The sequence below is a fragment of the Trichomonas vaginalis genome, chromosome IV, assembly GCF_026262505.1.
Source record: "Trichomonas vaginalis G3 chromosome IV, whole genome shotgun sequence".
NCBI lineage: Eukaryota > Parabasalia > Trichomonadida > Trichomonadidae > Trichomonas > Trichomonas vaginalis.
The window spans coordinates 39,637,082-39,661,800 of NC_067206.1; the positions used below are offsets into that span (position 1 = coordinate 39,637,082).

The 24,719-nt window shown below is 32.2% G+C and overlaps 12 protein-coding genes and 3 pseudogenes across 15 annotated transcripts, besides 5 other annotated features; 6 read left to right on the plus strand and 9 right to left on the minus strand.

Annotated features, from left to right (window-relative positions):
- Positions 1–19,678: part of a mobile genetic element that runs on past the window's edge.
- On the plus strand, positions 1,561–1,821 carry TVAGG3_0251000 (uncharacterized protein; the record flags this gene model as incomplete). The annotated part of the gene is made up of 1 exon (XM_051228035.1): positions 1,561–1,821. One exon carries the CDS (start codon positions 1,561–1,563, stop codon positions 1,819–1,821), a length of 261 nt encoding a protein of 86 aa, XP_051113021.1.
- On the minus strand, positions 7,397–8,082 carry TVAGG3_0251010 (annotated as a pseudogene). Its single transcript has one exon. A coding segment is annotated over exon 1 (686 nt).
- Positions 8,302–8,712, minus strand: TVAGG3_0251020 (organellar and viral DNA polymerase type B; the record flags this gene model as incomplete). Its single annotated transcript, XM_051228036.1, has 1 exon — positions 8,302–8,712. One exon carries the CDS (start codon positions 8,710–8,712, stop codon positions 8,302–8,304), a length of 411 nt encoding a protein of 136 aa, XP_051113022.1.
- On the minus strand, positions 9,093–9,413 carry TVAGG3_0251030 (organellar and viral DNA polymerase type B; the record flags this gene model as incomplete). The annotated part of the gene is made up of 1 exon (XM_001300648.1): positions 9,093–9,413. One exon carries the CDS (start codon positions 9,411–9,413, stop codon positions 9,093–9,095), a length of 321 nt encoding a protein of 106 aa, XP_001300649.1.
- On the minus strand, positions 9,456–10,034 carry TVAGG3_0251040 (organellar and viral DNA polymerase type B; the record flags this gene model as incomplete). The annotated part of the gene is made up of 1 exon (XM_001300647.2): positions 9,456–10,034. A coding segment is annotated over one exon (579 nt), but the record flags the coding sequence as incomplete, so codon positions are not given.
- Positions 10,522–11,367, minus strand: TVAGG3_0251050 (integrase core domain containing protein family; the record flags this gene model as incomplete). The annotated part of the gene is made up of 1 exon (XM_051228037.1): positions 10,522–11,367. One exon carries the CDS (start codon positions 11,365–11,367, stop codon positions 10,522–10,524), a length of 846 nt encoding a protein of 281 aa, XP_051113023.1.
- On the minus strand, positions 11,876–12,854 carry TVAGG3_0251060 (keratin-associated protein family; the record flags this gene model as incomplete). Its single annotated transcript, XM_051228038.1, has 1 exon — positions 11,876–12,854. A coding segment is annotated over one exon (979 nt), but the record flags the coding sequence as incomplete, so codon positions are not given.
- On the minus strand, positions 13,459–14,463 carry TVAGG3_0251070 (annotated as a pseudogene). Its single transcript has one exon. A coding segment is annotated over exon 1 (1,005 nt).
- Positions 14,481–15,257, plus strand: TVAGG3_0251080 (uncharacterized protein; the record flags this gene model as incomplete). The annotated part of the gene is made up of 1 exon (XM_051228039.1): positions 14,481–15,257. The coding sequence occupies one exon, from the start codon at positions 14,481–14,483 to the stop codon at positions 15,255–15,257; it is 777 nt and encodes a 258-aa protein (XP_051113025.1).
- TVAGG3_0251090 (uncharacterized protein) lies at positions 15,483–16,097 on the minus strand (the record flags this gene model as incomplete). Its single annotated transcript, XM_051228040.1, has 1 exon — positions 15,483–16,097. One exon carries the CDS (start codon positions 16,095–16,097, stop codon positions 15,483–15,485), a length of 615 nt encoding a protein of 204 aa, XP_051113026.1.
- On the plus strand, positions 16,123–16,524 carry TVAGG3_0251100 (uncharacterized protein; the record flags this gene model as incomplete). The annotated part of the gene is made up of 1 exon (XM_001300646.1): positions 16,123–16,524. One exon carries the CDS (start codon positions 16,123–16,125, stop codon positions 16,522–16,524), a length of 402 nt encoding a protein of 133 aa, XP_001300647.1.
- On the minus strand, positions 16,521–17,024 carry TVAGG3_0251110 (protein of unknown function, DUF4106 family; the record flags this gene model as incomplete). The annotated part of the gene is made up of 1 exon (XM_001300645.1): positions 16,521–17,024. One exon carries the CDS (start codon positions 17,022–17,024, stop codon positions 16,521–16,523), a length of 504 nt encoding a protein of 167 aa, XP_001300646.1.
- TVAGG3_0251120 lies at positions 17,425–18,307 on the plus strand (annotated as a pseudogene). The gene has a single exon. A coding segment is annotated over exon 1 (883 nt).
- Positions 18,533–19,060, plus strand: TVAGG3_0251130 (protein of unknown function, DUF4107 family; the record flags this gene model as incomplete). Its single annotated transcript, XM_001300643.1, has 1 exon — positions 18,533–19,060. The coding sequence occupies one exon, from the start codon at positions 18,533–18,535 to the stop codon at positions 19,058–19,060; it is 528 nt and encodes a 175-aa protein (XP_001300644.1).
- Positions 19,061–19,678: a terminal%2Cinverted (terminal inverted repeat of Maverick-1C transposon ID:TVAGG3_0250980).
- A 220-nt stretch (positions 19,679–19,898) lies between these two features.
- On the plus strand, positions 19,899–20,315 carry TVAGG3_0251140 (uncharacterized protein; the record flags this gene model as incomplete). The annotated part of the gene is made up of 1 exon (XM_001300642.1): positions 19,899–20,315. One exon carries the CDS (start codon positions 19,899–19,901, stop codon positions 20,313–20,315), a length of 417 nt encoding a protein of 138 aa, XP_001300643.1.
- Positions 20,316–20,679: 364 nt separating this feature from the next.
- Positions 20,680–20,701: a mobile genetic element.
- Positions 20,680–20,701: a terminal%2Cinverted (terminal inverted repeat of Kolobok-1_TV transposon ID:TVAGG3_0013400).
- Positions 20,702–20,720: 19 nt separating this feature from the next.
- Positions 20,721–24,442: a mobile genetic element.
- The last annotated feature ends 277 nt before the right edge of the window (positions 24,443–24,719 follow it).

Consider the following 24,719-nt stretch of genomic DNA (forward strand, 5'->3'; position numbering starts at 1 on the left):
TAATAGGCGTATAAGCTGCTGTAAATGTTGCACTTGAACTATCTGTATTCTTTGAGAATGAACCGTCCATAGGAATCCAATCCATAACTTTAACAGGAAAACATAAAGCCTCGTTTGTATAATGTTCTACAAGTTCTGTATAAATGTTAGGGTCTAAAGAGAATGACTTTGGATGAATGAAACATTCATTAAAATCCATCTTTGTTCGAAATAGTTGCTGGTTACAGTTGTAATAGTAACTGTTCCACTATCTTCTACTGCCTTCGTTATCATAGTGAATGGTTCATTCCATGGAACAAATTTATTTGTCGGTGGATTTGAATCTGAAGCAAATGCAACTTTAAGAGTTGGATTGAAAGCAATGATATCATTTACAGATATAGATGTGCATTGTAAGGCGTCGCTACTGAACTTTACTTTAAGCTGAATGTTACCAGCAAATGCAGGAATAAATCTTATAGCTTCTAATGGAAGGAATCTTTCTAACAGGAATTCTTAAACGAAGCTTAAAATCAAATGATTTTCCTGCTGTAATTGGACCACTAACAATTTGTCCTGTTCTGCATGTTCCCGAATGACTCCATACATCTTCATGTCGAGTCTTTGAGAAAACATCTACTTTCTTTATTTGTTCGGTAGTTTGTGAGTTTGAAGTTATATATGCTTCTTCTCTTGCGTTGTCTTGAGAATATACGATACGACCATTTGCAAGGATTTGATATCCAGCAACTGCATAGAAAGCGTCATCGAAACCAATCCAAAATCCTGGTGGGTTTGTTTTATTGGAACCTGAACCAATTTCTTTATCTACAATAAATTGACCTTCCATTTTATACGTAATGAATGTATTGTAAAGGTCCAACATATTTTCACCAGGAGGTGAGAGATTGAATGTTACCCATGTGTTATCTTTAGCAGTTCCAGGTTGTGATGGAATCTTTGCGTCAGAATATTTTCTATTAGTGTCACCAATTTGAACTGCATTGTCTATGATATCGAAATATGAGCGAATCTGATGAATATGCTCTGCTGGAGTAAATTCGTTTAGCTGTTCGTTCTGCATGTATTTACTTCAGATAAAAATATCTATTTACTTCATTATTCTCACTCTTCTTCTTGGCATTCGTGGTGGAAGTTGTTTCTTGACATTTTCAATGAACTGTACATTCTCTTTTGTCTCAACTTCTTTCACTGGCGGGTCAGGATCTTTGACTCGGTTTGTTTTTCAATGAAATTCACGAACTTTGCAATAAGCTCTTGGTTCGTTATTGAAAGTACATCTGGCTTCTTTTCTTCTGGTTCTATTGACTTTTCAGTTTGAATAGAAGGTTTTATATGGGCTTCACCCTTGCCATACACCTTAATGTTGTCGCTCTCTGCATTCGCTAATGGAACCTTTCTTTTTCTTACGTATATTTTACCATCTTTACTCTGACTTACGTAATAGAAAGGATGTTGTATTCCTCTTGCGTCATTTAATATAATAGACTCTCGCTCTGATTTTGACAAGCTCATTTTACATCGGTTAAAGTTTTAATTTTGTTTTTTATCTGCAGTCAAATGACTCAGACAAGCCCTACGGACAAGACCCAAGGGGTCATAGATTTTGAAGCATTGAAGAAAGAAATTCGCGAGCAAATTTTATCCGAACTGAAGGAACAAAAACAAGAACAAAAGCCAGAGAGACCAAAGAGAAAACTTAGTGAAAAACAACTTGCTGCATTAGCTGCTGGAAGACAAAAGAACCCAAGACTACTGGCGAAAAAAGCTAGAGAAGAAGCTGAAGCAAAAGCTAAAGAAGCTGAAGTGAAGAAAGAGTAAATGGTTTATTTTTATTGGAACTAAATGTATAGACAAATACCTTTATCTGTTGCGTTCAGTAGTGAAAACCCTGACGTCAAAATAAAGGGGAACAGAGTAACGTTTAAGTTTCCAACAGACTGGATTGTGAACATAAATGAAGAAATATATTGGCATACAAATATGTATATAACACGTGCATTTAGGAAAGTTGACTTTATACTTCAAGTCGAGATAGAAAATGACGAACAGTCTTTAAGCGCCCAAAACATTCACATATACAAATACTTTAAAGACGATACAACATTGTTGCAATGTATGATTTCATTTAATGAAATGTTCGAGAAAAAGTTTAACATTGAAGTACAAACTTTACAGCCTTTACGTGAGTTTCTTGCACAACTGAAAGAAGAAGGTAGTCAGCCACAACTTATAGACTTTCATTATGAATTTAATGAAAATGAAGATGGAACACATGACTGTCAGTTTGTTATATATTCACCATTCAATGAAGTCGCTAAAGAGAAAGAAAATCCATTACGTATAAGATTTCAAATCTCTGAACCAAGTGATGATTTCAAGAATGTTTTCAATTATGATGCAATGCTTCCGAGGAAAAATGAATTTTCAAAGATTGTAACACCTGGCATTTGGGATAGAAAGCAAGCTATTATTATTCTCTAATATAGAAGGCGTTGAAAATGAGTTCATTGGTCATACAAGAACTTCACCACTTCCTAACCCTAAATACTATAAATTAACTGGCTTCAATCGTGAGTTTTGGATAGACATTCTCCACTCATGACCATAACTGCCCAGTTTCTTACCTCCAGACCATAAGGACTGTCTCTACATTGAAGCACAACTCTTAAACTCTACCATCGCAGTATTGTAAATGACCACATGGGCTTCGCCCTTGCCGCTAGCGGCTTATTTTTATCATGAATGGTCTCACTGCTGACAAAAATAAATGACCTCAGAACTTCAACTTACGAATAAAGCTTGTTTTAGTCGTTATTGAGAAGTTAAACTTTTCAGCAAAGCAAGGACTAGAAGACTTACATAAGTCGAATGCAATCTCTTGACCGTCATAAAGTGCTTTATATAACTGCATAACACTGAACTCAGAGTCTTTGTCAAATTTTCCTTGCGGAACCATTAAACCTTTATCTTCATCATAGAAACACTGAACAGAGTCAGGAAACATTTCATTAGCGGTTAAAGCAATAACATCTTGCTTCACGCCTTTCATTCTGCAGTGAAATGCAACTTCATTTAAATCATTCGTGAGTAAGTCTATGTAGGTCTTCTTTCCACAGAAAATACTTTTATAAGCTAAACTTTGTTTATCTTTTGTGATTTCTGCAAAGTCGCTATGAAATTGACCTAATGTTTTACCAATAAGTTCTCTACCGTATCTCTTCTTAAATTCATGAGCTAAACGTGGTATGTCTTCATTGTAAATGTGCATCGAATCTGTATCCTGATAAAATGCTTTTAATCCTAAGTCTTCAATCGTGCAAAACACTTCATTCATAATACGTTTTGACATTGATAGAATATTTACACCAAGTGGGCAAAAGTTAAAGTGTCTGCAAATGCTTTTCGTTAGCTTGAAAATAGTTTTATCTGAACCATCCAAACCTTCGAACTTCACTATATGGTTGTAATTTCTTATAGCATATCTTATAGCATCTTTGTCATCTACTATGGTTATTTTTGACTCAATAGGAGATAAAATGGTTTTGCCATAAATGCTGTTCAGAATGAGTTTTATAATTTCTTGTAATGGGTTTTCTTCTTTCTTATACTTTAACCTTAACTCAAACAATTTCTTAACTTCATCTCTTATTCTCAAATCTCTGTTTCCATCGTAATAGTATCCTTGCAACACTTCACATTTGACACCTTGATATTTTATAAGGTCCTGTAATGTTATATGGTCAACATACATGAGACAGCAAGTGTTTGAACTTCTGGGAACGTTAAGTTCTGGATTTAGTTCAGGGTCACAAACTATTAAAGGAAAGTGTCTATGTATTCCAATCTCTGTTATCTTAATGAGAACAAAGAAGCCAGACATAAACTTTCACCAATGGGTTCCTTTTGGTCGTCATCGAATAAATGTCTCATGAGATACTCTGTGCTTAACATCTCATCCTTCAATACTTTTGGAATTCCTTCTAAAGTATAAAGTCTTGCTTATAGCTGATGGATATAATGAAACAGCGTCGAAAGTCAGCAATGAGTTTCTTTTGCTCTTTTGTTTAATGTTATCTGACAACATACATCTTCCACCTTGAATGCATCTCGAAATAAATTCTCTTGGTTTATTTGAGAGGTCATAAAGATTTCCATTCGGGAAGTACACTCTGTTCTCAAACAATTTGTTAGCAATAGAACAAATACTAACGTAGTCATAAACGTTTAAATCAAACTCTTTCAATATAGTCATTGCGGAACTTACAAAACCTTCTCTTAAAATTCTTACATCTTGTTTGCAGTAAAACGTGCTATATTTTTCTAAGTCGAAGTGGTTCTCATCTATTCTGCAACCTTTGATGGAATCTATGTTCTTCATGAATGTATCTGCATCCTTGACAAACTTACATGCTTCAGAAATGACACCAGTTCTGTTGTCATTTGCTAACAAAACACTGCTGTAGTAGTTATATGGAAATACTTCTTTCGGTCCTGTTTGTAAGTTAAACATAGCAGGAAATAGTTTAAGCTTCTTATTTATAACACTGTAAGAGTCTTTTATAATAATTGCCCGTCCTTTATATAAGCCAGTTATTTGCATTGTTCGTGAACCTTTAATGATGGGAGTTCCTTTCACTTCTGTCATGTGTCTTAAGATGAAGTTTATATCATACTGAGGTTATGGAAATATATTAAACTCTTGTCAGGAAGTCGTTCCAAAAATTCTGTTGCACATTCTGACCCCAAATGCTTTCACTCACTGAACCATCTTCACTGTCATAACAGATGTTAAAAGCTTTATGAAAGCCATCGGTACTACACTCAAAGTCAGCAAAGAAAACGTGCTCAGGAATGAACTTGCACTTATTTTTATTTACTTCTTTTGACTCGGCTTTCTTCTTCAGTTGTACACAATACTTTGGAGCATATGTCAAATCTTTAAATGGTGCAAGGTTCTGTTTATATAAGTCAGTCGTATATGTGAAAAGTTCTCCATAAGAAATAGGTTCGAAAATTTGCACTCCCACAATGTTTTCATAACATCCCATACGGTGTAGTTCTATCATAACGAACTACATATTTGTTCTCTCTCTTTGTATATATTTTCATCTGTTTCTCAATGTTCATTCCACCACACTCCTTCAAGATTTCTTTGTAATTTCGAATGAAGTATGTTGTCATTGGAAGTCTTTCGTTTAGCATGTAGTGGTCTTCAACAAGAAGTAGGTCAATAGTTCGAACAGTTTCACATTCTTTTGGTATGTATCTCTTTATTTCATTATGTCTTAAGTCATTGAAGTAACCAATGGTAACATTAAATGCTATACCTGTTGCGTCAGAAATTTCTTGTACTTTACTTTGAGGAAAGTCTCTAACACGAATGACTTCTCTCATGTGGTCAATAGTTTCTTCATTTACTCCAGCCTGAATGCAAGCATAAACGAAACAATTGTCTTCTGTCATAAGTGTTGCAGTTCTTTTGTTCAGTTCATTGAAGATTTGGTAGCGTTCAAGATTTATAGGTAATGTGCAAAGATACTTCCAGAACTGACCGCTTCTCTTCTTATAAAACTTCTTTTCACATTATCTTTCCAAAAGCTTTCTATAAGTGCTGGGTTTCCTGTTTGCTTAAGAGCTTCCAAAATGGCTTTCTGGTCATTTGTCAGTGTGCTTTCATCTCTATATGGTTCTTTTTTGGTTTGCCTTTCTTTTACATCTGACATCGTTAAGCCTTCATATTCTGTTAAATCATACATCTTTATTTCAGTAAGATTCTTTATGTTTGTCAAGAAGAAGTCATAGTGCATTTCAACAATACCTGCAGCATTTGCTTCTATCTCTGATATAAAGTTCTCCTTCAAGAGCTGATGTAGTAATGTTCCAATATTATTGAGGTTTAACGTAGAACATTCATACTTTCCACCAAGTTTATAACATACCATCCATCTCTGTTGTGAGTTTATTTTAATTTTCTCTAAGAGTCTCATGAAAACCTTACCGAATATTTTGTGTAATAGTCTCTGTTTGGTTCATCTAAAGCTTCGATGTTAAAGTCAATGAGTCTATTGCCTGACTTCACATTTCTCTTCCTATTCTCTTCATCTTTCTTTAACCATCTCTCACCTTCTTTTGGTTTGTCGTCAATGGAACGAATGACATCGTTAGCTTTGCGAACTTGTTCTATAGCACTTTTAAACATCTCTCTTCTCTGTTGTTTCAGTGTGTCGTCTCTTCTTCTTGTTTCACCAACGTTTGCATTTGTTATGTCAAACATTTCTCTTCTTACTTCATGAGGTATTGAACGTCTATGATATAAGTCAATAGCAACGTCATTTAAAGGAAAAGTTCTTGCATGGACTTCGTCCTCGCCGCGTTGCGGCTTTATGAACTCATGAATTCTATCATAACTTATTGCACCATTATAGTCTTTAATTGAAGTCAGCGAGTGCTTTTTTGTTTGTCGCGTAATGTTTTGCAACATCTATGTTAGCTTCTGTAAGAAGTTGTTTATTTCCGAGTGTTCTAACTTAGACAACTTCCGATACATCTTTAGTAGGAAATAAAAAAATATTTTTTTGAAAAAATTAGATTAGATTTTTTAAGTTATTTTTCAAATAATTAATATTTTTATTTAAGAAACACATGCAAGATTGCAAGTTCTTTTCATACAATGCTCTCGCTGACTGCCATCAAGAATGAGTTTCAATGCTTCAAAATGTTAATGTTATCTTTAACAAGAAGTTTGTGAAAGAATCTAAGTTTGGTCAGTATGTCAGACCATTAGCTATCGTCATTGACCGCAAACGTTATACTTCACAAGAGTAGCAGTAGTTTGAAACAAAAGAGTTTCTTCGTGAATGTCAAAGATACTCATTATACTGTCATAAAGAACTCTAACATTGACTTCTTCAGTATTGCTATGAATCTTTCCGAACAGAAAGAATATAAGAAGGGTGAAACAAATGTGAAATATTATCCTTCATCTCTGAAGACAATAACGAACAAAGATGTTATACAGAAATTCTTACCAAAGGTTGAAGAAGCTTCTATTGACATTGACGAAGGAAGTGAAATGGTTGAAGAAATTGACCCTGACGTCATTTAAGCAAAAATATATTTTTGGTTAGTCTTCATATCGATATTTTACAACAATTCCCCAATGTATAAACTTTTCATACGCTTTTTCATAAGCTTTATATACCTTCAGAAATTTTGCATAATCTTTAGAAGCATTTAGATATTGTTTAAATGCTTTATATACCTTCAGAAATTTTGCATAATCTTTTACATGTTGTTCGTTCTCTTCTTCTGTCATGAGTTCCGAATATTCTAAATTCATGTTCTTTCATATGAGATAAAATTTTATAAAAAAATAAAATTAGCTTAGATTTTTTTATTCTTCCTCTTTGAAGTTATCGAAATATTCTGTTATTTTTTCCTTCAGTAATGGTAAGTCTTCTTTGAATGTAAGTATTGTGCAACCTTTGATGTCATAGTGTGTTTGAGGAAGAGTACTTTTGACAATTTCCTTTATTTGCTCATTCGGTGTCATTGAAATCGGTAAGTTTTCACGATAGAACCATTTCTGTCAGATTGTAAATTTAGCGAGGTCATAAAAGCTCTTGTTGTTTCTTCTGACTAAATGCAACATAACCATATCTTTATCTTCTTCTTTCTCCAACTCTTCAGCGTAAATCATATACTTAACTTTTCCTTTCCTTTTGGTACTGAACGCGGTATTCTTTTCTGTATGCTTTTGTCTTTGGATTCAATGACTTCATCTTTTGCTTGAAGTTTCTTTTCCATCTCTCCACGTTCTGCTTTATATAGTTCATCTAACATCATGAAAATATAACAAGCATAACGAGGTGAAGCCCACATTGCTACAGCATTTACTAAAAGTCTATGAACATAATAACCTTTCAAACCAGGTGCCAAATTCTTGCGATTTTCGTACGGAATCTCTTCTCTCGGTTTTCCGAGGGAAGCAATCATATGAGGAAATTCTTCTAAAAGTTCTTTTGTCTGTTGGTTTTCAAACCAATGATATGCTTGCTTTGTAGAACGAAGAGCATTCATTATACTTTGCATTTGTACATATCATCTTTGACGAACGAATGAGCGAAGTTGTTTGTTATATTGTATGTATTCGTATTCTTCATTTATGGCTTCATGAATATAGCAGTTGTTGTGTTCTCTGATGTTGACATTACTGTCTTTACATACAAAATAAAAAAATAAATAAAAATAAAACTAACTTTATTTTCTGACTTTCACAAAAGACCAAAAATAAACGCTTTACATGTATTTTTCAGCAACTTCGTCAAATAATTTTATAGCTTTATCTATCTCATCTACTTCAAACGTTTCTTTACCTTTCATGGGAGCACCATACATTTTCTCAAACTTTTCAAGTAGTTCTGTTTCTGCAGCTCTCATATCATTAACGAACACAACCTTGACTCTATTGACTGTACTGTCATATCTTTGAGTTATATTATATGTTCTTCCTATCTTATATCTTTTTGTGTTGAAGTCCTTCGGTTTCTGAACGATATAAAGTAAGCCTTCACTGCAACGTTCCGTATCGAATGAACCATATGTTATGAAGTTATATCCAACAACTGGGTCTAACCATAACAAAACTATTGGTATAAGACTTTTGTCTATAAGATATGCTCTTGTTCCATGAAATGCTACTGATATCATAAGCTCAGGATTTCTTGTCAAAATTTTCTGAGTTGAAGCATTTCTAACCCAGTCGTTTGTTTTCTTTCCAGATGGAGATATAATGTCTGACAAAGAATATTTGTTGTATTTCTTTGAGTATCTTACGTTTAAATCACCTATTCTAACCACTTTGGTGTCATTGTCTATCTTTCTAACTGTTTCAAACTCAATGTTTGTCATTACTGTCTTTACATACAAGATAAAAATTTTTCTTAGAAAAAATTAGCGTTATTTTTCTTTCATAAGGAAATGTCAAAAATTCATGATTTTTCGTGAATTTCCTTAAGATAGAAAAAATAATGTTTATGTTAGCATGTTAGATCTAACACGTTTTCTAACCACTTTTCTAACATAACTATTTACAAGCGTTTTACATGGTATATGTTGCGATGGTTCATGACTTTAAACAGTTTTGTAGCTTCTATTTCTTCACGAAGGATATCAAAAATTTTAACTATGCCGAAGGTTTCTTTATATTTCTTCTTGACATCAGATAATAGGAAATCGTCAGCTGTTGGATAGTTTTTGTTCAGAAATGCTAACATGTCCATTTTATCTTCTGCTGGCTTTTCTGCTTCTTTCTTTAAGTCTGCGTAATCGTTTCTCATTCTTTCTATCTCTTTTACTGAGTAGTTATATTTCCTCATTGCTGCTTTACATTTTGAACATTGCGGATTCATTTTTGCGTTATACATTGAAATTTGACCTGCTAGAACAACTAAGGTGTCAATGGTTTTCTTTAACTCAAAAGTTGTTGGTTTTATTTGTCCATTCCATATTTTACATCTTTTATCTTTATCTCTTATCTGCCATACACATTCAGCAACTAATGAAACAAAGTTGTCGTATGTCTTAAACTCCCCAGATTTATATATGTCAGAGATGTTCTTATATACCATGTCGCAATCTTTGTCCATAACTTTATGGTTGCAATGATATCCTAGAAACTCATAGTTTACTTTACGTATGAACTTCTTTATTTCTACTGAGTCAGTTGGTTTCACTTCTATTTCATCGAATTCATGAATAGTGAGCTTTTGTTGTTGGATTTCAGGCAATTTGGGTAAATGGTCAATAATATCCTGCATGTCATAAAGATACTGTTCATTTGTTTCATCTTTCGCACTACAGTCTAAATTACTTGTTAAAAGTTCTTGCTTAATTCTTTGTATTTCTGTCTCAAAAGTATATGAAGAAGGAATGAAGCTTTTCATCTCTACTAACATAGATGTTGGATTCATGATTAATGAATTTGGTGAAGTTGTTGTTTGAAGTGTTGTAGAACCTATTGTTGAAATCATATCTTTACATACAAGATAAAAATTTTTCTTAGAAAAAATTAGCGTTATTTTTCTTTCATAAGGAAATGTCAAAAATTCATGATTTTCGAGAGTTTTAGACCATGTTAGAAAAGTGGTTAGAAAACGTGTTAGATCTAACATGCTAACATAAACATTATTTTTTGGTCATTAATATATAAAATAAATGGTACCATTAATGATATCATGACTGTTCTCGTTCATGTCTGATTTACATCTAATGAAAAAGTTTAGAAGAATTTTCTTATTCTTTCTGGCATATTTTTGTCTTTCCAGTACTCCAGCTCTAATGGTCCCAGATGTGTTGGCTTCGACTCTCTCAAGTTCTTAGATGGTATAACATCTTCAACGCCTCCTTCATATCTTACTTTATAAGTGTCATCGTTTGTGTTATAGCCAAGTATTTCAATAACCACTCCTCGCTTTGCTTCGTCAATGGTTTTAGCAAGTTTGCCATTACTACTTTCGACTAATTTATGACGAGGGTAAATGCTATGGAGTCGTCAGCAGCTTTTATAAGATATCCATTACCTTGCGTAGAGTCTACGATATAATAATTTCGACTTAACCTTAAACGTTTCTTTGTCAACGGTTTGTCGTCAAGAACTACACGAACTTTTGTACCAGGAATGAGGGTAAATTGTGTTGAATTTCTGATATTTTGTGTTTGGCTTCGTTTCTTTTGTATATACTTTTCTTCTTGTTGTTGTGTCATTGAATTTGGTGTATGTCCTGTTGTAGAATTTGTTGAGGAATTATATACTTCGAGAAAATGTTTCATTGTTTCTTCGGTAAAGTCTCGCTCTTGATTTAAATCTCTGAGCGTTCTTATGAAGCGATTAATGATACCTAAAATATTATGGTTATGGTCTTCAGTAGTGTAGTGAGTTATGTTATGCTTAATGAGAAATTCTGTGATTTCGTTGCTGAGGTATGCACTGTCTTGGTCTGATGTTAAAGTACTTGGGTTATGTTCTGCTACAAACTTTTGTAAAACTCTTAACACTTCACGAGTTCCTTTATTTCTCATTATATACGCAAAAGCTTTGCGAGTGTTAACATTTATGAAGATGAGGAATGGTTTATGTCCTCCTTTTCTGCTTTGAATGAGAGTGTCAAATTGGTATGCGTCAGGAGTGTTGGAGTAAATTGGTAAAAAGTAGTCGTAAGGATTTATTTTTGTTTGATGTACAACATTTTTGTTAAAGAACCTTTTCACTTCAGCTCTGTTAGTAAATCCCGAACTCTTTGCAGCTTCATTGAATTTCTTAAAAGACCTCCATGGATGTTGTTCGAATACTTCTTTCAAGCTCATTTATGTAAAGTTAAAGATTTCATTGAACGCGGTAAGCCTAGACCCTTTGAGTCAAGGCTCAAGCGAGTTCATTGAACTCGGTACCATGCGAATACAGTCACAAATGGTGGCATATAATCTGCACCCGAGCCTGTTGGATTTGTTGTGAAAGTGTGTGAATGATTTCCTCCTGGTTCAGTTGGTCGAAAAATCTTTTTTGCTGCATTGTTATAAGATGGAGATAAAACGTCATTGCCAGCTTCATATTCTGAGTTGTATAATGGGTGGTCTCTTAATGAGTGGCTATGGTCGCCAGAAAACTTTGTAGTTCCTGTATGAGTGTGCGGTGGAAGGTTTGTTTCTTTAATTTTCTTCGAACCACCTGTTTGCTTTGAAGAGTTCGCACAATAGAGGAATTTATCTACAATCTGTTCCCACGTACCAAAACCTAAAACACTTGCCGGATTTGTTGAATTCATTGACGTATAAATAGAGCCTATAGGATATATGGTTTCAAGAATCTGAGTCTTCATTGTTAGAAGTTCATGTTTAACGTTTATAGTTTTATTGCCTTCTACAATATTTATATTGTTTGTTATTAAACCATTAGGAAAAGTAGGAGGATAAATTCTTTGTTCTTGTACAGTTGCACCGTCTCTTCCTGTTTTTGTTACTATTTCGATGCATGCCTTAATTTCTTTAATCTTGATTGTTTGAAATTCTTCATGCACGTGCTCTTTATCGGCTTTTCCATTAAGCGCAGCATTTACTTCCGACTTCTTTGCATAATTTTCATCTACATAAGTTTTGTCGGCTTTCTTATCTAACATTGCTGGTAGTTCGTATGCTTCAAAGTTTCTGGCATGATCTTCGATATTCCTGCAACTGTTATCTAAATTGTTTAGTGTATCTTTTACGCTTGTACTTGGATTCTCTAAAGGTGCACTTGAACCAAGGTCAAAGTTCAGTATTATGTCATCAGCTCTAACAGTAGTGAAGGATTCATGTGTATGGTTTTTGTCTGCTTTACTGTCTAAAGAAGTTTGAAGTTCATTTATATCGGAGATATTGTGTTTATGAGATTTCAAAACTTTGTTCGTTGCGTCAAGTTCATTTTTGTCAGCTTTACTTTTAATAGCATCTTCAAAAGTTATTTTTGCCTTAACTCTTAACATAAATCTTGGTTCAACTAATACACCGTTAACAAAGAAGTATGAAGCATAAATTTCAGCGTTATAACCAAATGTTTGTGGTGCTATACCTGTGTCATACTGTACAGTACAGTGTATGTCATAACCTTTAGCACGAATGAATTTATATCTTCTTTCATTAACATTTTTCGTCTTCACTTCTTCATCCTGTGTTAAATATCCATGATAGTCCGTTATAATCTGTTCATCTGAACTTATATAATGAACATGGTTCTTGTCCGCTTTACTATTTAATGTAGCTTGAAGTTCATTTATATCGGAGATATTGTGTTTATGAGATTTCAAAACTTTGTTCATTGCGTCAATTCATTTTTGTCCGCTTTACTATTTAATGTAGCTTGAAGTTCATTTATATCGGAGATATTGTGTTTATGTTCTTTATCTGCTTTTTCGGCTAATTTCTCTTCTATCTCATTTATTTCAAGTTCATGCCTACCACCACCTCCCGAAGAAGTATTTTTCTTCAGCTCTTGAAGAACGTCCACTTCGCCATCTTTGGTGTCAATAATGAGACTTTGAGTTAAAACCTTTCCTGTCTTAATGGATGTTTGTAAAACTTCTTCTTCACCGTGTTCGGGGTCATGGTCGTCATCATATCTTGTGAAATCAGAGATGTTGTCATACATTAAGCATATCTGTCTCAAAAGTTCTGCTATTTGAAACTGGAACGAAAGATATACAGAACTTTCATCATCTCCTAAAGTCAAGTCTGCTTTCTTAAGTATTTCTTGAATGTATGCAATGAGAACAGAGTACCTTGGAAAATATTCGAACAATATTTCATTAGCTGTTGGTTTTGGTGGTTCTTCTGGAGTTTCTGTTGGAGTTTCTGCATCTCTTGACTTCAATGCTCTTGCTCTCAAAGACCTAAATGTTAGAGCACCAGGTTTTACAAAGGACTTTATAAATGCTTTAATAGTTCCTGGTAAGTTATTGTTAGCATTAAGTAAGTTCCTTATGCTTCCATCATGTACGTCCATAGCACTATGTAAAAAATCTATACTTTTCTTGTAGTCAGCAATAGACTGACTGTGATTTTTTAAAGATTTGTCAATACCTTTAAGCCAATCTTCATGCATGTCTGATACTGAGCCAAGAATATCATTTGCTTCCTTTAGTGTATTTTGTGCTTCTCGTAAAGTATCCAATCCCGTACGTGCATTGTTTGCTATACGTCTTACAGTATCTATTTGACTCCTTGTTTCTTGCATCCAACCAGATAAAGTTTTAATAGTATCGAACCATTTGAAATGAAGTTCAAAGCATTTTTAACGTCATCTAAAGCTTCTTCACCAAGTACTGCCCATATCTTTCCGATTTGGTATTGAAGAACTCCATATGAAGCAGCTGTTAAACCAGTATTTATAAGGTCCCATATCCATGATTTAGCAGTTTTTCCATCCTTTCCATCCAAACCGTTTTCGCCTTGAGGTCCTTGTATTCCTTGTATTCCTTGTGGTCCTTGTGGTCCGGTGTCACCCTTCTCTCCTTTCAGTTCATCTTTATGTTCGTTATAATATTCTAATGTCATAAGGTGTACATCATTACTGCTACCAGCAACGCCGAGAATTTGTTTCTCATTCATGACTAAATTCTTTAGGCATTTAATGTTGTCGTCAAATCGAAAGCTCTTTAACAATTCAATGAGAACATTCAGTACTTTCACTAATGAGGCATCTACTGTTGAATTTATATATTGCACCGTTCCATCATTTATGATGGGAACCTTGCTTGTTGTAATGAATGGGTCATAAGTGTTAAAAGTATCGAAATCAATGACTTTTTTAGTTTTTACATCGTCAATGACTAAATCATTGCCTTCAATGGTTAAAGTTGAGTTTTCGTTTACTAGTTCATGTGCTCTTCTTGCTTCATTTGTTTCATACGCATATGCAGCAATAGTCATATTTTAATGAGAATAAAATGTTGTTCTATTTGCAAAGTACAGACCCAAACGAATACGGGACAGTAAAGCTACAAACAAACTTAGGTCTTCAGAATGAAGCGCTTGCTTTCAGAGTTGTTGACTTTAATACTATTGCTTCATTCGTTATAACTGACGAAACAGATTTCATGGAGCTTGAAATAGATGGAAAGAAGCATGAAATAAGATTTCACAATAATGTAGAATATAAGATGGAAACATTAGCTGGAGTGTTAAATGCTCTCATAAATACTACAATAAACAAGGATAACGAAGAAAACTTAATGAATGTTAAACTTATTGCAGGAGTTTTGAAGTTCAGTTATGCGAAGGAGTTTAAGATAACACGAATGAGTCATAGAGTTCAATTGCTTCTGGGAGCATACCATATGACATTTCCTTTGAAAAGTGTTGACAAAACGATTGAGATGAAATCCGTTCCATACGTATGTTATGGCAATTGTTTGTACATTGAGTCTAAAATAGCTAATGTCACAGGTATTTCAGGAGTTAATAGTAAAGGTTCAGTAGAATATAAGTCTTTCTGTTATGAAGTAAATTCAATGTTCATTCCAAACGTTCCTGTCATAGTAACTCATTTAGGTAAATGGGTTCGCATTAGTCCTCATAATTTGAAAGACATGCAATTCAGACTAGTTGACTTTCAGGGCGAGCCGGTAGAACTGAAGGCACCAGTGCGAATGACTGTTGAAGTTGACTTTTTAGAAAATATTAAATGCAACAGCTTACAAGAGAACTCAGAGCTAAAAATATAAAGTATGAATGTTATGTATTAGGCATGAACTTTGGTTGTTGCTGTTTGATGAAACAAATGAGTTAGTTATGTCAGTCAAGAGAACAGAAAAAGGCGTCAAAGGCGCCGAGCGCAAAGCGCTATATTGTGTTAGTGAAAACTGCACCAAGTCAATAAGATTAGGTTTGCATTATGAAGATGAGTTCGATACTGTTGAAGAAGTTTTGGATAGATATTACAAATTGCTTTAATTTACTAAAACATATTTCAAACAAAGCTTATATTCTGTTGAAAGTTTTGTATATTCATTCGAATATTTATACTTAAACTCAACTCCTGGAGTACCTGGTGTTTCAATGATGCGGATGTTACCTATTTTCATGAATATTGGAGTTTGACCACAGCATTCGATTTCAGGGTCGAGATAGTCAATGACACATTGCTTTCCTGTTATTCGTGATATAATATTTTCAAGGTCCTCCTTTGTTAGAATTATTTGGTTCTTACTTATAAGATTTGTCAAAAGCTTCTTATCGTCTTTGAGTAAAATTGTTTGGTATAACTGAAGAAGGTAATGGTCTACGTTATCTGAAGGATTTGTTTGAACATTTGTGTAAGGGTTGTCGTTGGCTTCTCTTGAAAGAACTTGGTCCAGTGGTGGATACTCTAACTTAACATCTGATGTAGCGTTAGCGTTTGAAGCTGTGTTTAAATTCACCGACTTAAGATCTGGTTCTTTGTCTTTCAAACATTCTGAACTATAGTTCTTTATGACAATATTGTTTGTCGTTCGTGAGTCAACATTTGATGTTGGTTCAATTGGAACATTAACGGCACCAGCTAAGATGGATTTGCTTCTCATTTCATATAGAATAAAAACCTTTTATATGTATGAAATGAACAACATACTCGACAAGGGTTTGAATGTAAAGCTAACGAATGAAAATATTGTTGAATTCACTGAGACAGGAGCTGTGTATAAAGATGTAGAACTACTGAACAAAAGAGCAAAGGGAAGAAGCAGGAATATGAACAAAGGGTGGAAGCCTATAAAAATTTATGTCAATGATGGCTCAGGAGGTTCAAACATAAAGTATGCAGAAAGTTATAGAGTTTATGCTCTCAAAGGTGAAAAGCCTTCATTTAAGAACAGTTATTCTAACGCATATCCTCAAAAGCTAACGGATGGGGAAGTGGATGATATGAATGACAGCAAAAATATTAACAGAAATGGCGACAGAGATGCATGGAATTTGTTTACCATCAGTCAATTGAAGGTTAAACTTTAAAACAATGTTGGTCGTTCCCATGGAATATTTTTGACTTTAATGGTATTAGTCATGATATGAATCTCAAGGTATGAACGAGGAGAGATGAGAGACTTATATGCTTCCCAAATTTCTTCAAAAGGTAATGTTATACCTGACTGTTTCCAAATGAGTTCAATATCATAGCGTGAGAAACCTTGAAAGATAACGAAGTCAGTTATGAGACGTTTTATGTTTAAAGCTAAAAACCTCCATGTTTGCATAAGTATTGCTACAGTTAAATGGTAATGTCTGACTTTAGTTATGATGTTAGCTAATGGTGAGTCTGGTTTTGACACTAAACCTTTTCCGGCGAAGTCGTCACAAACGAGCAGAGTGTTTGAAGGATACTTTTTGAAGGGGTATTTTGAAAGTTTTGATAGAATGTAGTTTGTCAGTCGTTTCATATCGTAAACTCCTGAGTATTGACGTAAGTGGTGTTTGTCAATAATTCTTTCCATCTCTTCTGAAGTCTTTTGCATTCCTGACTGTATGAACTCTACAATAGCATAATATTTTCTCTTACGTCGAATGTAACGTTGAAGAAATTCAATGAGTTCGCTATCTGGAACTTTAACGACAGATGCTTGAACTTTACTCATGAATGTTTTCGCTGTTGAATCCATAGAGTCTGAAGTTGCTGATATAATGATTTAGTCATAGTAAGAGTCGTTTCCTAAACGCTCTGTTATGAGTATATGACGAATGAGGTTAAATGTCTTACCTGAACCCATCTTTCCACAATAGAAATACACACCATTTGAACAGAATTCATAATCTTTGCTGAAAGGAAGAATAAGAGAAGAGTTAAGTTTGTCTGTAGTTTCATTCATGTCTTCATCTACGTCATGTATTAAATGCTTCATTTTATCTCCATTAAAAATGCAAGTCAGAAATATTCAGAACATAGCACCGAGTCTAACTGACAAGAGTATAAAGATATACTATGAACACGTTATGATGAAACCTACCAAAATTCAAGAAAGTCAGTATACTTATGAATATCCAAGACACTGGGGTAGAGTATGTAGGAGGTGAGAAAGCTATTGAAATAAGACAAGTTAGAAGTATTCCAGCAGGAAGGACAATATTATTGAAGAACTTTAATGTTTTGAGATATAATGATGAAACAAAGAAGCAAGATAGTTTCCCTGTTGCTGTGTATGTGAACTTAGATACAGGAGATGACATGAAAGTTTTTAACACAAAGCTTCAAACGGTATTGAAAGAACAACTTATAGCAGAAGGACACCCATTACCTTCAGAAGTTACCATAGTATATAATTTTGAAACAAATGCAATAGATTTTAAAATCGTCTCTGCAAAGAAGTCAGGTTTTACATTTAATGAAGCAGATGTATATTCGAATGAAAACTTCAAAGCTATTGCATGGTTAGATAATGACGATTGCTTTAAGAAAATATTTAAATTCAGTGACTCAAAGATGTCAATAGATGACCTTCGTGGAATGTTACCATCGACGTTTACAGTTGAAGGCTCAGCAGGATTGCTTACAAGATTGTCAATTGGTGGCGTTTGGTCTCGTGAGAACATTGTTATAAAATCCAGTATAAGTGAATTTGCTGAAGAATCTATATTATGTCTTTCAAACTACATGTATTCGCCACCGAAGCATTATAGTATAACAAACTTTGTCAGTAAGTTTAACATAAGACTTGTCGAACCTTCTTCAATGAAAGATGTTGTGCTACCTAAAGATGGAAAGGATGGACTCATTATTGAGATGATTTTAATTGCATATTAAATGAGCTTGTTCTTAAAGGTCGTTCATGATGAAATAACAGTTGTAGAAGATGTTAGCAATTGTTCAGATATTTTATTGAGAATAGATGAGATAAGAAAGAAGTTAGATAGACCGCAAAGCGGTGAGGGTGAAGCACGTGAGAATGTTTATGTTTCATTGACTTTCTCCAGTAACGAGAACTTTTATGAGATAATATTGAAGAGAGATGATTTTAATATGGGGTAAATGGTAGCTTGGGCAGCTTTAGGCGCAATGGGAACAAAAGCATTAGCATTTGGAGCAAAAGCACTTGGAGCTTATGACGCAGTAAATAAAATGAGTGGAGGAAGGGTTTCAAAGACATTAGATGCAAATAAAGGAAAGATTGGAGGCTGGGTTGCAAAGAAGTTAAGATTAAATAAAATAGGGCTCATAAATAAAGCATCCAATTTGGTTGCGACTGAGTCAGAAAATGCTTTAGGAAAGGACGATGAGTTTGCAAAACACGCAAAAGACTTTAATGACCAGATGAAAGGTGAAACAATGCATTTAAATAGAGTCGATGGAACTAAAGAAAATGTTTCTTCTCCACCAGCGGTTTATCCATACGGACCTTATGGAATGTATGGAAACCCTTATGAACGACCATTTGACCCATTGACTGGTGGAAGTAATTGGTATCATTATGGACGAAGAAGAAAGACAGTCAAGTTGGAGACAGACGTGAAGAAAGCAACTAAAAAGAAACCAAGGAAGAGAGTTATAAAGCAATGAATTCAAGTGGGTGAAAACCGGGTGAAAAAAGAGGTGAGATTTCACTACTTCACCTAAATTTATTTTTGTGCTATGTTTTCATACGCGTGAGGGTGGTGATATCATTTATTTTTTATTTTATTTTTTTAAAATTATTTTTATTTTATTTTTATGTAAATGACAGAACAAAAGCAACTCATACAAATCAAAACATATAACAAACATACATTTAAACATTTATTCTTCCTTCCTGAGCATAACATGTTCTTTCAAATACATCCGAGACCAGTTGACTTTTCATTGACTGTGTATAAAGATAGAAATAGTTATATCATTAAACCATACGATGACGAAGGTAAGTTATGTAAATTGTACGTTAAGAAGTTAGAGAAAGTTTATGGCTTCAAGTATGACTACAATAGGGTTAACACTGATGATGAAGATATTGAGGAAAATTTATGAGAACATTAGTGAAGTTGTTAGTGAGAACGATAGTGAGGTGAAATTGTTGGCGGCTTTGTAAATATTTAAGGTTAAGTTAGTTTTTGCGTTCATGTTGTAAAATATACGTTAAGAAGTTAGAGAAAGTTTATGGCTTCAAGTATTGGGTAAAGTGGAACGCAGTGCCACCATACCCAAGACTTGTATACTAACTAAAATAGAGAGACCTTTCTGGGGTCTGAATGCAAGCCTAAGTATGTGGCTTTGGTCATGTTTTGCCGAAGAAAATATTGACAAACGTACGAAAATGTGGGAGAATTGTGTCTACCATTACGTAGGCAATCATTCTTTTTGCGAACCGCACAATTACAAATGCTTTGAATGGCAAAAAGGTGTCAATTCGATCCAACTTCAATTCATGCTCTATGACTGGGTTCACAAATGGACACCCATAGTTTCCAAAGTTTCTTCCATTGGATCTACCTGCATGAATGAAGCGTTTAACTCCAAAATTGCATGCTATTTGGACAAATCAAGAGCCTGGAAGAACATTAACATTAGAGTTAACGTTGCAATCTTAGAAAGGAATGATCCAGAGCATTTTCTCGGAGATATACAAAAAGCATTACATCTTCCCCCACTTCCAGAAGATTGTGTCAAATCATTTGAAGATAATTGTTACTCTAAAATGATATTGAAACAAAAAACTGTTACAAAAGGTTCTAAAAAACAGAACAAATACAAAAAATCCATTCAGAGTGTACCAGGAGGAGATTATCAAGTTTTCAAGTCCGAATGGGAATCAGAAGACGAAGACATTGATGACTTTGATTAACGAAAATTACATTTTATTTATTGTTTTTGTTTTTAATTAAATTATTATTATGCTCATTTTCTTATTTTGATTTTTTCTCATTATGATATAAATAATTTATTAATGCATTTATCCAATAATTATGCTATGATATTTTTATGCCTTATTTCATTTCTCTTATATTTGATAATCTGGTAAAATATAGTTCAGACTATAATCATTTTAGATTATTGATATATTTATATAGGTTAGAATAAAATTAGTTTCATTTTCTACTTTTATTTTGAATTAATAATTTATAATATCAAATATTATGGCGTAACCTCTCTTTTAAAATATAGATATATATAGGCCTATAGAGTTTATTGGCACTCTCAAAACTCTAGAATTTTGAGTTTACTATACCCTTAAGATACTTTTTCGCCCAAAAAATTGTAATTTGACTATTTCAATATCATAAACACATTTCTATTGTTATAAAAGTCTTAAGTGCTTGTGATCAGACAAATCTGTTTTTCAATAAGACATCTTAGAAAAAAAAATTGTAATTTGACTATTTCAATATCATAAACACATTTCTATTGTTATAAAAGTCTTAAGTGCTTGTGATCAGACAAATCTGTTTTTCAATAAGACATCTTAGAAAAAAAAATTGTAATTTGACTATTTCAATATCATAAACACATTTCTATTGTTATAAAAGTCTTAAGTGCTTGTGATCAGACAAATCTGTTTTTCAATAAGACATCTTAGAAAAAAAAATTGTAATTTGACTATTTCAATATCATAAACACATTTCTATTGTTATAAAAGTCTTAAGTGCTTGTGATCAGACAAATCTGTTTTTCAATAAGACATCTTAGAAAAAAAATTGTAATTTGACTATTTCAATATCATAAACACATTTCTATTGTTATAAAAGTCTTAAGTGCTTGTGATCAGACAAATCTGTTTTTCAATAAGACATCTTAGAAAAAAAAATTGTAATTTGACTATTTCAATATCATAAACACATTTCTATTGTTATAAAAGTCTTAAGTGCTTGTGATCAGACAAATCTGTTTTTCAATAAGACATCTTAGAAAAAAAAATTGTAATTTGACTATTTCAATATCATAAACACATTTCTATTGTTATAAAAGTCTTAAGTGCTTGTGATCAGACAAATCTGTTTTTCAATAAGACATCTTAGAAAAAAAAATTGTAATTTGACTATTTCAATATCATAAACACATTTCTATTGTTATAAAAGTCTTAAGTGCTTGTGATCAGACAAATCTGTTTTTCAATAAGACATCTTAGAAAAAAAAATTGTAATTTGACTATTTCAATATCATAAACACATTTCTATTGTTATAAAAGTCTTAAGTGCTTGTGATCAGACAAATCTGTTTTTCAATAAGACATCTTAGAAAAAAAATTGTAATTTGACTATTTCAATATCATAAACACATTTCTATTGTTATAAAAGTCTTAAGTGCTTGTGATCAGACAAATCTGTTTTTCAATAAGACATCTTAGAAAAAAAAATTGTAATTTGACTATTTCAATATCATAAACACATTTCTATTGTTATAAAAGTCTTAAGTGCTTGTGATCAGACAAATCTGTTTTTCAATAAGACATCTTAGAAAAAAAAATTGTAATTTGACTATTTCAATATCATAAACACATTTCTATTGTTATAAAAGTCTTAAGTGCTTGTGATCAGACAAATCTGTTTTTCAATAAGACATCTTAGAAAAAAAAATTGTAATTTGACTATTTCAATATCATAAACACATTTCTATTGTTATAAAAGTCTTAAGTGCTTGTGATCAGACAAATCTGTTTTTCAATAAGACATCTTAGAAAAAAAAATTGTAATTTGACTATTTCAATATCATAAACACATTTCTATTGTTATAAAAGTCTTAAGTGCTTGTGATCAGACAAATCTGTTTTTCAATAAGACATCTTAGAAAAAAAATTGTAATTTGACTATTTCAATATCATAAACACATTTCTATTGTTATAAAAGTCTTAAGTGCTTGTGATCAGACAAATCTGTTTTTCAATAAGACATCTTAGAAAAAAAAATTGTAATTTGACTATTTCAATATCATAAACACATTTCTATTGTTATAAAAGTCTTAAGTGCTTGTGATCAGACAAATCTGTTTTTCAATAAGACATCTTAGAAAAAAAAATTGTAATTTGACTATTTCAATATCATAAACACATTTCTATTGTTATAAAAGTCTTAAGTGCTTGTGATCAGACAAATCTGTTTTTCAATAAGACATCTTAGAAAAAAAAATTGTAATTTGACTATTTCAATATCATAAACACATTTCTATTGTTATAAAAGTCTTAAGTGCTTGTGATCAGACAAATCTGTTTTTCAATAAGACATCTTAGAAAAAAAAATTGTAATTTGACTATTTCAATATCATAAACACATTTCTATTGTTATAAAAGTCTTAAGTGCTTGTGATCAGACAAATCTGTTTTTCAATAAGACATCTTAGAAAAAAAAATTGTAATTTGACTATTTCAATATCATAAACACATTTCTATTGTTATAAAAGTCTTAAGTGCTTGTGATCAGACAAATCTGTTTTTCAATAAGACATCTTAGAAAAAAAAATTGTAATTTGACTATTTCAATATCATAAACACATTTCTATTGTTATAAAAGTCTTAAGTGCTTGTGATCAGACAAATCTGTTTTTCAATAAGACATCTTAGAAAAAAAAATTGTAATTTGACTATTTCAATATCATAAACACATTTCTATTGTTATAAAAGTCTTAAGTGCTTGTGATCAGACAAATCTGTTTTTCAATAAGACATCTTAGAAAAAAAAATTGTAATTTGACTATTTCAATATCATAAACACATTTCTATTGTTATAAAAGTCTTAAGTGCTTGTGATCAGACAAATCTGTTTTTCAATAAGACATCTTAGAAAAAAAAATTGTAATTTGACTATTTCAATATCATAAACACATTTCTATTGTTATAAAAGTCTTAAGTGCTTGTGATCAGACAAATCTGTTTTTCAATAAGACATCTTAGAAAAAAAATTGTAATTTGACTATTTCAATATCATAAACACATTTCTATTGTTATAAAAGTCTTAAGTGCTTGTGATCAGACAAATCTGTTTTTCAATAAGACATCTTAGAAAAAAAAATTGTAATTTGACTATTTCAATATCATAAACACATTTCTATTGTTATAAAAGTCTTAAGTGCTTGTGATCAGACAAATCTGTTTTTCAATAAGACATCTTAGAAAAAAAAATTGTAATTTGACTATTTCAATATCATAAACACATTTCTATTGTTATAAAAGTCTTAAGTGCTTGTGATCAGACAAATCTGTTTTTCAATAAGACATCTTAGAAAAAAAATTGTAATTTGACTATTTCAATATCATAAACACATTTCTATTGTTATAAAAGTCTTAAGTGCTTGTGATCAGACAAATCTGTTTTTCAATAAGACATCTTAGAAAAAAAATTGTAATTTGACTATTTCAATATCATAAACACATTTCTATTGTTATAAAAGTCTTAAGTGCTTGTGATCAGACAAATCTGTTTTTCAATAAGACATCTTAGAAAAAAAAATTGTAATTTGACTATTTCAATATCATAAACACATTTCTATTGTTATAAAAGTCTTAAGTGCTTGTGATCAGACAAATCTGTTTTTCAATAAGACATCTTAGAAAAAAAATTGTAATTTGACTATTTCAATATCATAAACACATTTCTATTGTTATAAAAGTCTTAAGTGCTTGTGATCAGACAAATCTGTTTTTCAATAAGACATCTTAGAAAAAAAATTGTAATTTGACTATTTCAATATCATAAACACATTTCTATTGTTATAAAAGTCTTAAGTGCTTGTGATCAGACAAATCTGTTTTTCAATAAGACATCTTAGAAAAAAAAATTGTAATTTGACTATTTCAATATCATAAACACATTTCTATTGTTATAAAAGTCTTAAGTGCTTGTGATCAGACAAATCTGTTTTTCAATAGACATCTTAGAAAAAAAATTGTAATTTGACTATTTCAATATCATAAACACATTTCTATTGTTATAAAAGTCTTAAGTGCTTGTGATCAGACAAATCTGTTTTTCAATAAGACATTCTGATTCAAAACTTTAAATTATATCTCTACCTTATATCAATATCTCTTTTACATATAATATTAAAGCAAACACTGCCTTCCCTACTTAATTTAACTATTTTATTTTCAATTAATTTCATATTCTTTTATCTTTCACCTTTCTCAATATTTCTAAACGCAACTTCACAGTACATTACATTTAACCACCACTTTCTTTTTATCATAAATTTATTTTTTTATTCTTTATCTTTTTTATTTCTTTATTATTTTCTTCTTCATCTAATATCTTATTTCATC